Source organism: Delphinus delphis, chromosome 19 (assembly GCF_949987515.2).
Source record: "Delphinus delphis chromosome 19, mDelDel1.2, whole genome shotgun sequence".
Classification (NCBI taxonomy): domain Eukaryota; kingdom Metazoa; phylum Chordata; class Mammalia; order Artiodactyla; family Delphinidae; genus Delphinus; species Delphinus delphis.
Window position 1 is genome coordinate 58,912,929 of NC_082701.1, and position 11,612 is coordinate 58,924,540.

The following is an 11,612-nucleotide window of genomic DNA, read 5'->3' on the forward strand; positions in this document are numbered from 1 at the left end:
GCCTGGGGCAAGTGACGCCTGCCAAGCCCCAAATTCTCCGCCCGTGAAATAGAGAGCAGACGCCTCTGCTTGGGGTTGCTGTGAGGGCCACGGGCGACGTCTTACATGGTGCCCACCAACAGGCATCCAAGTGAGGTGTCAATGCTGTCCCGGGGAGGGCTTTCAACCGTTCTGGGGGACTGCCCCCCACCAGGGCCCAACCCACCTCTGAGAGGAGGAATGGCAGCCCCGGGGGACCCCAGGCCAGCTGCACCCTGGGGATGGATGCCACTCCCGGGAGGGTCAGCCCATGTTCACGTTGGTCTAGCTGATGTGGCCGTGTGTGCTGGGGGCTGGCGCGGGGGCACAGAGTGGAGGTGCCCACAGTTCCTTCTGTCTCCTCCGAGCAAAGCAGAGGTTTTCCTCTCCACTATCCAAAGGGGAGGTCCTACTGTGAATTTCTCAGTACAAACCCAAGACATCCTGACAGCAGAGCACAAGTTCTTTTAATCACACGCTTGAAAAGTGCCACAAGTCACAACTCTGGAGCACAGGAGAGGCCCATGAGGAGCCCGTGTCCGCCGCAGCCTTCCGGGAGAGCCCGGCCGCCTGGTGTTTCTGAGCTTCGTGTCCCACAGTATTTGGTCGGAGCCTTAAAACCGGCCCACACACTACTCTGAAACGTCAAGAAAATAACTGATTCAGTTGATAACAGCCCCATGGTAGAGCTGGACTAACAGGTGACACCCACTTAAATTCAGAGCCTGCGCCTCTGGGCAAGGCCGCTGAAACCTGACACCCCCCTGCACGCCTGACATGGACAGAACCCCTGCTCAAAACATCTTCAACCTACATTCCTGCCAACTGGCAGGCAGCTGTTAAGCCCCCGACTCGGTCAGCACAGGTTATGAGCCCGTTTGTCCCGCATCCTTCAGAGGCAAAGGAGAGATGCTCTTACCTCAGTCTGGTCACACTAACACAACGTCCGTCTAGGTGAAACAAAGGTGTTTATAAGCATCTATGAACCAGGCCTTGGCCGCATGACTGCCAGGTGAGTTCTCCCCACCCCGAGGGGCTCTGAGCGGAGAGCACATCATGGCCGCCTGTTTGCGCGCAGTGAGGCCAGAGGGGAAGCCGCGCTAAACCAGGAACAGGACTCTGAGAAGCTGGAAGGGGTCTGTTCACCTGGAGACCACGTGGCCTGAGGCGGTCTGGCCATTCTTGGGCATGAAATGGCTAAACGAGCTGCCTGAAGGTGACAAGGGACAGAGGAGCAAGAGCCTCTGCCACCCACCCACACGTGGGAGGCAGAAACCTGGAGGCGGGGCTGCCGGCAGGGCCCTGGGTGGGCAGCCCACGGATGGTGACACCCACCCCTCAAACACAGAAGGAAACAAATATTCCAGAGCAAAAAGCTACCCTCAAGTCTTTAGGAACCGTGCCGTTCTCCCAAGGCCTTTTTCTATCCTAAACCCTTGCCATGTGAGTGCAGGCCTAACTGTCCAGTGGACTCCACGCACCCTGCTGCTCACTCAACACTGGCTACCTGGATACCCACCACCTGGGCCGGGAGCGGAGGGGATGGGCAGAGGGCAGCCGCCTCCCTTCCCCGGGATCTGCCAGCCCAGCCTGAAGGCCGTGCCGCGGCCCCGCCCCTCCGGCCTCAGGAGCCCTCCTCCATCCGGCAGCACGCACACAGTCATTATGCATCTGGACCGTGGGGACAGTACACAAGGACGCCCAGGGAGGCCAGCACGCACACCGCTCCGCAGTCAGGGCCACGTTCAGCTAAGCAGGCAGTACCAGAGACCCCCTCCACAGGGCTGGAAGACAGGAGGCCCGTGCCCGCCTCGTCCCGGAGGCCAGCTCATCTACTCCTTGGGGATCTCGAACATGCACAGGCTCTTGTACTTCTGCAGGAGCTCGTTCTTGGTCCGGACCTGCTCGCGGAGGCGGTGCAGCTGCTGCTGCTGCCGCTCGGGGCTCAGGTGGATGCCAGGCATGGCGCCGACCACCTTGCGCATCTCCTGGAACTTGGTCCTGAGGGCGTTCAGGTCCTGCTGGACATCAGGGCTGTCCTTGTCCATGCTGCGGAGGCAGAGGGCAGGTGTTAGCACCATCAGCCCAGACAGCTCCATCCTCGCATCCCCACGTCAGAATGCCTGTCGCCTGTGTCCCCGGCTGGGCTGGGCTGTGTGCCCGGGGGACGGGGCGGGTTCTTGCCTGTGCAGCCGTAGTGCAGGCGGCACCCCAGCCCCCAGCAGGTGCCCGCCGGACGCTGAGCCCTCCCGCAGAGCTGCTTCCCCAGCCCGGGCCATGGGCGCTGCACACACTGAGGCAACATTTGCTGAAAGAGTGGACGCCTGGCAAATAAGTTCCTAAGTGTCTGCTGAATGAATGAAAAACTCTTACCAATGTCATGTAACAAACAGCAAGTAACACTTGCTGAAATACCACATTTCTAATTTGAGACATTCCAGGCCAATCAGGAGACTATCAACGAGCAAAAGATAATTTTAGCTGATGTTCAGATGCTTGAACCTGTTTACATCCTAATTTCCACAGAGCTATTCATAAATTTTAAACTAGTTACAAGCTACTGGAAAATTTTCAGCAGGTACCCGTCCTCTCCCACCACACTCGTGTAAATTCCTCGCCTTCCGGTCACGCTCATTTTAAAGGCAGGATCGTACTCTTCACCTCACAGCTATTACTAGCTGCCCAGAGATCCATGCTCCCTGTCATGACTAAATTAAAAGCAAACAACAAGAACAAAAACCTTCACCTACGATCAAAGAAACGGCCTGTCAGTTGCTCCTATAAATTTTTTAAAAGTTAGTAGATGGATGGATGAGCTTTTGAAAACAAGGCAGTTGAGACTAAAATCTAAAAGCTGATTCACAGGCTGTTTTCAAAGTCACGCACTGAGTAGCGTGAGAGGGGAAAACTGTCAATGATCGTTTATTTTTTTTAATAAACGTTCATCCCTGATGGGAAATTTCAACCCAGATGGTGCCAGTTCATGTTTCTTATTAATCATTTCTCTGCTTACGCAGACAGAATATCCATCTTTCCTGGCGATCCGCCGGTTACAGCTCATTCCTGACAAATGAGATGCACCAGGCCTGCTCACTATTTATCAATAGCTTGAACTTGGAAGCAAGATTTGGAGAATCAATAGTTTATTCTAGGGAATGAATGGCCAACCAAACATTTCCTCTTGCCATCTGAGGCCCTCAATTTGCACACACCATCAGTGGTACACCTTACCCCAGCTTCGAGGGAGCACCTTATATTCTAATTCTTTTATGTCTCAGCTCAGATCTACAACCCTGGACAGACACCACTTGGGCTTCTGAAATCATTCCACTTGGATGGCATATGTGCTAACACATCGTTACGAATTTAAGTCCCAAGGGAGTTTTGAAATTAAAATATAGTTTTAAGAAAACTGATTTACATCACACAAGTCTCAAAGGACAAGGTAAAAACAAACAAAAATATATAAAATAAAAATTAGGTAAATAACAGGGTCCTACTGTATAATACAGAGAACTATATCCAGTATCCTATGATAAACCATAATGGAAAAGAATATTTAAAAAATGTACATATATGTGTAACTGAATCACCTTGCTGTACAGCAGAAATCAACACAACATTGTAAATCAACTAGACTTCAATAAAAAAATGCAAAAAAAAAAAAAGGGAGGGGAGGAAATTAGGAGCTATTTATAAAGCCCACCCAGAGGGAAGCTGAGCTGGGAGGCGGCTGCGCAAGCTTCTCAGGCTGCCTGAGGCGGAGGCAGCGGGACCCTGACTCCAGCCGAGAGAAGAGATGGCCTGGGTACCAGAGAGCAAGCGGGAGCTCCAGGGGGCCCGCCTCTGTGGCCAGTGCTGGTCGGCACCTGACTCAGAAGGAAACAAAGGAGACCAGGCTGGGTGGAGAAGCACAAAATCCACAAACCAGGGCAAGGTGAGGGCGCTCAGGACACCACCGCGTGGCTCGAGTGACGGGCCACTTCCTGCCGGTCCTCTGGGCAGGCCCGGGTGATGCGTGGCGGCGCCCGGTGGGAGACACGGGCTCGGGCACACCACACAGTTCTAGCGGGTAAGCCTAAGAACGATGCTTCACTTGCAGGTGCAAACTGGCGTCAGCTGGGCAGGTGTGTCCACTGGTGACTCAGAAGCAGAAGGAACCACCAGGTCACTGAAGTCACGTCCTCCCAAATCCGAGAGGCATTTCTTTGATCTCTTGGTGGCATCCGACTCGGGAAAGAAATGGGAAACTATTTCTTCCTCCTCAAAACCTCCGACCCCCTCGGCCCCATGTCCCCACACCCCCAATGTCCTCCTCGCCGACCGGCCCTGGGACCAGTCTTCTCCCCACACTAACGTCAGTGGCTGGCATCTTTCTAAAATAGTAGGGCCTTTAAGTTACGACAGTTACAGGGCTTGAGGGAAAAGAATGTTTAATGACAGACAACCAAGGCTTACAAAAGGGAAGTCCCTCTAATCCCTTGTCCCAGGTAAGCTCTGTTAACATCGCTTTAAGATAGTCAGTAGCACACAAACACACACATACTTTTCAGTTTGTTTTGACAAATGTGGCCACACTCCACACATGGTTCTGATTCTCGCTTTCTTCATGTAGAATGCACCTTGGGTGTCTGTCCATGCTAAGATGTACACGACTATACGGTAGATGACTTGGCTGTTGATAGGTATGCGCGTGTTTGCAACTGATCGCCTGCAATCCAAACGGCGATGACATCCCACACCTATACCCCTGTGTGCCGTGTGCCCCACGGCCCCCCGCCCCCCGCCAGCACAGCCACTCCACCTGCCACCCCCCTCAGGGCACCCCTGCACCTCTTCCCACTATTCCTGTGGACCCAGTCCTTTCCCCCTTCTAAAACCCTCTGTCCCATCTAGCTTTACAAAACCCAGGCCTGAGCTCAAAAACTTCAGATGGCTCCTCGGCTCCCAGGCAAGTTCACACTCTGTGTTTGTGTGCGTGTGTGTGTACGCACAACCTCAGGACCACCCACAAACAGTCTCCGACCTCCTGGGCTCCGTGCTCTCCTCCCAAGAGAGAATTCCTTCAAACAGCCTACCAACAATCCCTATCTGGGCACTTGGCCTTTTCACTCGGATTCAGCAAAGAAGAAGACAAGGAAGGGCAGAGCTGCTGCAGGTGAGTCGTGGGGTCACCTCCTGGCCATCAGGACCCAAGGCCAGGCCGCGGCTGGCGGGTTGCTGGGCGGACTGGAACCGGCACATGTGTGGGAAGAGGCCCTGCGGGCTTGGGGTCCTGCTGACCGGCCTCGATGACCCCTGGGCCAGCTCCAGCCTCGCGCCCCAAATGAAGGTGAAGGCCGACCCAGCGTGAGGCCCCCCAACCCTCCTCTGCCACGTCCAACACGCCCGGGGGGACCTGCAAAGGTTTAAGTACCCGTGGTGACGGGTAATTCCACTAAGTGAGACCAGCCTGACAACCACGACTCCCTCCCTACATTGGATTTATGCTCCAGCTCCACCAAACCAACCGCGGACCCCCCACGGGTCAGGGATGTTTCTCGGCAGCCTGTCCTACCCCACCCACCTCCCCTCCCTTTCATACTTCTAGACATGCAGCTGGCATCTCCCCCAACAAGCCTTCTGACCCTTCCAGGCTCCACGAGGCCTCCTCCCCCTCACTGCTCTGACCCTCAGTAGCCTAGCAGCTCAAACAAATGCCGAGACACAGTGTTTAAAATCAGATCCCAGCCTTTCCTCAGGCTCACAGCACCTCCCTTCTCTCTGTGCGCATTGGATTTCCACTCTGCTGCTCAGTCCCGTCCTTTTTACTTGGGGTTTTCTTTCTTTTTTTTTTTTTTTGCGGTACGCGGGCCTCTCACTGTTGTGGCCTCTCCCGTTGCGGAGCACAGGCTCCGGACGCGCAGGCTCAGCAGCCATGGCTCACGGGCCCAGCCGCTCCGCGGCATGTGGGATCTTCCCAGACCGGGGCACGAACCCGTGTCCCCTGCATCGGCAGGCAGACTCTCAACCACTGCGCCACCAGGGAAGCCCCTACTTGGGGTTTTCTTCTCATGCTTAGTGGCTTTGGCTGTCCAACCACATATTTAAGATTTAAGAGTAAACACTATTTGGGTTACATGTATAATACACTGCTTCCACCATGCTGAGTGAAGGAAGAAAAAGATGTAACCTTACAATAAGGAAAATGCTGATTATTACAATTTGGATCAGATGGGGAGGGGGAAGCTGAAGGCAACAGAAAATATAACTGTTTTATATCCCTTAGTAAAAAAATGGGGTATAAATAAATACTGAAGAATATTAAAAACCCAAACAGTGAAACACTAAAAGGCTGAGTGGAAACTCTTGAGTATGAGTGATGATCTACTTTCTTACAATGAACTAAGTTCAATGTCTCTGGGGTTGTGTGTCGGGATCGGACACCCGGGAGAGTCTGTTTTCTTTGGCTGCCAGTCTAGAAGCCGAGGGTGGGGGTGGTGAAGGCGGGGGCTGGGTCTCAACACCCAGTCTGTGGACTTGCTCTCAGCCCTCTCCTCAGGACGGCTCCCTTCCCTCAGGTCCTGCAGTGCGCCTGGTGTCCCCCAGTCCAGACACTCTCCAGCTGACTCTTTCCTAAAAACAACCTTGGGAAAGTGTGCGCCTTTACTTGTCTGCTGAGGTGGAAGGGTTGTCACTGTGTGCTTGCATCGGGGAGCGGACTGAGGGGGTCCATGTCCAAACGGCCTTTCAGGTAATCCTCCTGCTCTAAGTCCCCCTTCACCAGGGGTCCCTGGCAGTGCCATCTCCTGGGATTTGGAGGGGGCCACGGCCAAAGGCAGCTGCTCCGGGCTGCTCCTGGCACTGGGAGGTGGACTGGCCCTTGGCCATCGCTTTATGGCAATCATCTCCTCTCCCGTCCTCTTCGGTTTTATGCTTTAAAACCAGTCTTCACTGTGCTTTCAGAGGGAACAGAGACAAACACATGTGGCCAACCCGCCACCTTTCACAGGAGGATGCTCTTGAGACTCCTCACAACAACCTTATGACTTAAGTATTACTAGTCCCCGTTCACAAGAGAAAAAGAGGCTCAGAGCAGCTGCTTCACCAAGGTCAGTACATCATAAAGCTATCATTTGAACCCACCATTTGAAGTTCATTATTATTATTATTAACATATTAGAGATAAAAAAATTAAGGTCTAGAAAGGCTACGTATTTACTAAGATTACAAGGCAAGCAAGCGTCAGTGGGCAGACCCGAATTCAAGGCTATCTGACTTCAAAGCCCATGTTCTCTCTCGTGTACGTTACTTCTCGATCTCTGAGTCCAGCCCAACCCAACTGCTCTATCAGCGTGCAAGAATATACACCATGTATTTTCATTTTTCCATATTTTCCCTAAAACCAGAATAAGTATATTTGGGTTGGTCTGGATAACGCTTTTATAATCAAGCACTACCCTGGGATTGCAGGGTCTGCATTTGCGTTTGTGTTTGCTATGTCACTGCAGCCTAGAAGTGCTACTTGATGATCACAGGCTCATGAGGACAGACCCGTCTGCCTTACTCAATAAACAGTATGTTCGCACCAAGTGAAGCCAGATGAAGTCAAGATCTACTGTGAGAACAAATGCTTTGCAGCTGTTTAAAAAGCGGTGGAGGGACTTCCCTGATGACGCAGTGGTTAATAATCCGCCTGCCAATGCAGGGAACACGGGTTCAATCCCTGGTCCAGGAAGATCCCACATGCCGCGGAGCAACTAGGCCCATGCGCCACAACTACTGAGCCCGCGTGCCACAACTACTGAAGCCTGCGTGCCTAGAAGCCCGTGCTCTGCAACGAGAAGCCACTGCAATAAGAAGCCTACGCACCACAACGAAGAGTGTCCCCCGCTCACAGCAACTAGAGAAAGCCCGCGTGCAGCAACGAAGACCCAACCCAACCAAAAAATAAAAAAAGCAAAACCCAGCTGGGGGCTTCCCTGGTGGCGCAGTGGTTGAGAGTCCGCCTGTCGATGCAGGGGACGCGGGTTCGTGCCCCGGTCCGGGAAGATCCCACATGCCTCGAAGCGGCTGGGCCCGTGAGCCATGGCCGCTGAGCCTGCGCGTCCGGAGCCTGTGCTCCACAACGGGAGAGGCCACAACAGTGAGAGGCCCGCGTACCACAAAAACAAACAAACAAACAAACAAACAAGCTGGGCCAGTAACAATATTTTCATGTTGTGAGCAGCAATTCCATTTCAGCAAAACATCCAGGACCACAACTGATGTTCACCTGAATGTTACTGTAAAAGTAACTTTGTTGTAATTTACTTTGTTTTGGTTTTTAATGGCTGAATAAAAATTTTAAGCCCAGGGGTTTACACTTTGTTTATCATAAATAACGGTAAAAAAATAATTTGGGCAAATGTGGGGATTGGGAAGATTTTGGGTGTGTGTGTGTGTGTGTGTGTTTCTTCTAAGGGTCAGTTTGAAAAGTTAGGTAACCTGAAGACTGGCCAAAAGGAGACAATCACCCCGTGACACCATGTTAGGGCACCGTAAGCGCTGGCAGACGGCCAGCACCCGTTTCCTGTAATGTTCCCATCATCACCCCTATAATCTCTTTGCATTATGGGTTATTCTCTCTCACGACGTTTTCCCTTCTAACTGGTTACCAATGTGGGGGTGAAAAGTCTGCCCTTTCACCTGTACACCCCACAGCACTTAGCAGTGTGCCACACACGTAATATGATACACATCTGTTGGATCTGTTGGGAAAGACGCCGAAGTGAGTACTATACCCCTAATGACAGGTGAGAAAAGAGGCTCAGAGAAGCCTGACTGGCTTCAGGCCACCAGGCTGCACACGAGTGGTCTGACCGTAGCGGGGCCTGCCAGCACGGGGCCCGGCAACTCCCAGGGCCAGAGTCTGCTGAACTCTTGGGACGACTGGGGGTGGTCTCGGCGAGGCCGCTCCCCTCCGGGTCGGCCTCCTCCTTTGTACCGCGGGGCGCCCCCGGAGCTCGGAAACGTGACTGGCAGCGGGGGTCTTGCGGGCTGACCCCCCTCGAGCCTTACCATTTGATGATGTTGTGAACCAGTGGGAGGAAGGAGCAGTTCTCCTCCGCCTTCACGCCGGCCGGTGACGGAGGCCTCGGCGGCGGTTGCGGCTGCGGCGCGGAGACCGGCGGCGGCGGCTGCGGAGGCGGCAGCGGCTTCGTCTCGGGCAGCGGCGGCTCTGCGGGTGGCTGCAGCGCATCCTCGGCCTGCCGGCCGACAGACACCCCCACAGAAGCCATGGCGCCCGGGACCCACGGAGCCGGTTAACGGGGCCGGCGGCCGAGCGCGCCGGAAGTGTCTCGGACTCTGTACGTCACCACTGTGCGCCGCGGGGGCGGGACCTGGAGGGAGGCTGTGAGATCGCGCGCCAGGGCGCGGGGCGGGGACCAGGGCGTGGGGCGGGGCCAGGGCGCGGGGCGGGGCCAGGGCGGTCGTTACTAGGCAACAGGCGGCTGGAGGGTCCGGGTTGGCCTGGATTTGGCTGTGCCTGAGACAGCTAAAATTTTCAATAGTCAGAAATAGGCGTACTTCAGGAATAACATCTTATTTCTATTCACGTTACAAAGAGGGTCCAAAAGCAACCAGTACAAGAAGACTTGAGATAAATAAGGCCTCGCGAAGAGGGGACAGCACCTGCCGGGCACCTGCAGGTGTCAGACCCTGGGCCCGCGAGCGTGGAGAATCCGAGGGGAAGGGCCCAGGGTTCCCACCTGCGCAGAAGCCTACAGGGGAGAAGCCCTGAGCCCGCCCTAAGGACGCAGAAACAAAGAAATTGCGAGGGCCTAATAACTGAACACTTAATTATTATCATAATTATATTATCACTTATCATCTTCTGGATGACACACGCTGTGCTAACTGTGGGGGTGGGGGTAGGAGGCTGTCTCAACTTCAACACGAGTGGGGATTGCCGAAGGGTATTAGTGCCAGGAATAAACATCGTATCCGAGGGGGAAGTCAACGTCAGGTATTCTCCGTACCTGTGGGCCAACTCCTTAAGCCCCTGCGTGTCAGTGTGCTCACCTCTAAAATCTTCTTGAGTTCAGGGTCATGACAGAGCTAAACTACTCTCCAACTTCAGACACGTGGCTGATCTCTGAAGGTGTCCTTGGCATGAGCTCTCACTCCCTGCTGTCTTAGGCCAACGTGGGGACTTCTCCTGGGTTTGTGGTTATGGTGCCCAAAACGAGTCCTCCCGAGCCGTGATGTGGGGCTGTGTGATACGTTTCTGGACAATGGGGACATGCATCCTAAGCTGGGCTAGGAAAGCCCTGCCCTTCCTCAGCGGCTTTGGAGAGGCAAGGGGTCCACAGTCATTGGCAAGAGCACTTAAGAGCAAGGTGGCTGGTCCCAGGGAAAGCCTCAACAGTGATATTTTCAGATGCATCTGGAGGCGTCTGTGGAGGCAGGTCCTAGGGGAGGAAGAGTGTTGAAGGAAGTGGGGAGGTCGGAGGGTGTGCTGAGGGGCGCTTTGGTAGCGGGCCTCAGCACAGCTTTCTTGTAAGAACTGCCCAGGGCACCCCACAGGGCGAGCACGGGGAGGGGGTGGCCTGCTAACCATGGGCCTCTCCCCCAGGGGGAAAGTTCAGGGGTCCTGGTGGAGAACAAGGAGGAAGGTCCTGCTGGGACAGGACTAGATGGGCTTGAAGAGACTGCACCCCATTGGAGTCATCTGGGGGGATAATGACGGTATAATAATAGTAATTACCACAACTACTGTGGATCAAAAGTAGGTACAAGGAACAGAGCGCAGTCATCTCATTTAATCCACAAAAAACCTCTAGAAGGTAGATGTTAGTATCACCATTTTATAGATGGTAGATTCTGGCCCCAGGGTCACACACCTGCCTGATACAAAGCCCATGGTCTTAACCAACACAGAGGACACCTCAGGTCCCTACCAGTTCTGTGACTGTATGATTCAAAATGTTAAAGTGAGGTTTTTATTCAGAATCAGAAAAAGAATCCAAAGTTCATCCACAATCTCCCCATTGAAATCACATGTCATCTTTCCCTCCCAGTGTGTTTACAACTTCATTACAAGCCCCGACTTCATCGTTGGCAGAATAATGAGGACATCTCTTAAAAAAAAAAAAAACACTTCAGATATAAATAGATATGGCTAAAGAAAATAAATTGAAAATGTAGGAAGCAGGAATGGGTAGAGTGCATTGACAGTTTGCCCTAAAAATAGTTAATATAATTAGTGGTAAAGGGTAAAGTTGACCTCATAACATTGGCAAGAAAAATGTTGGATGTCAGAAAAGTACTGCCTGTGCTGGTTTCAATCAGGCTGAAATTACCACAGATGTGTGTCGTCTCAGACCTGCTCTGTTAAAAGTTAAAAAAAAAAAAAAAGAAGCCCCACTGACACATAAGGACTGTGTGGTGTTGATGTCCCTGAGTAAAGCTGTCTGCTCGTTGAGTTCACGGCTCTCTCTGCTTCTCATGGGCCCCTGCAGACCAGCTGGTGGCCAGGCCAGGCCCCACTCAGCCTGTTTGAAGCTGTGTGACTCTGAACTCTGCACAACCTCCTTCATGCAGGCATACAACCTCCCAGGAAGACTGAACAG

At 53.2% G+C, this 11,612-nt stretch overlaps 1 protein-coding gene across 2 annotated transcripts; it reads right to left on the reverse strand.

The window, feature by feature from the left end:
- Positions 1 to 463: 463 nt before the first annotated feature.
- Positions 464 to 9,338, reverse strand: MED9 (mediator complex subunit 9). 2 transcript variants are annotated; one of them, XR_009517067.1, is made up of 3 exons: positions 9,058 to 9,338; positions 1,538 to 2,067; positions 464 to 655 (listed from the first exon to the last, which is right to left on the reverse strand). XR_009517067.1 is itself a non-coding variant. In XM_059998070.1 (2 exons), exons 1-2 carry the CDS (start codon positions 9,276 to 9,278, stop codon positions 1,851 to 1,853), a joined length of 438 nt encoding a protein of 145 aa, XP_059854053.1. In that variant the 5' UTR covers positions 9,279 to 9,338; the 3' UTR covers positions 464 to 1,850. The 2 variants fall into 2 exon arrangements, 1 of the variants encoding a protein (XP_059854053.1); XM_059998070.1 differs by having other exon boundaries at positions 464 to 2,067.
- Positions 9,339 to 11,612: the final 2,274 nt, after the last annotated feature.

Bases quoted from the DNA above. Each gene is read 5' to 3' on its own strand.
- MED9 (XM_059998070.1), bottom strand. From the start codon at position 9,278: ATGGCTTCTGTGGGGGTGTCTGTCGGCCGGCAGGCCGAGGATGCGCTG. The intron at 2,068-9,057 runs GTAAGGCTCGAG...CTGCCTCCGCAG, and splicing joins GTTCACAACATCATCAAATG to CATGGACAAGGACAGCCCTG.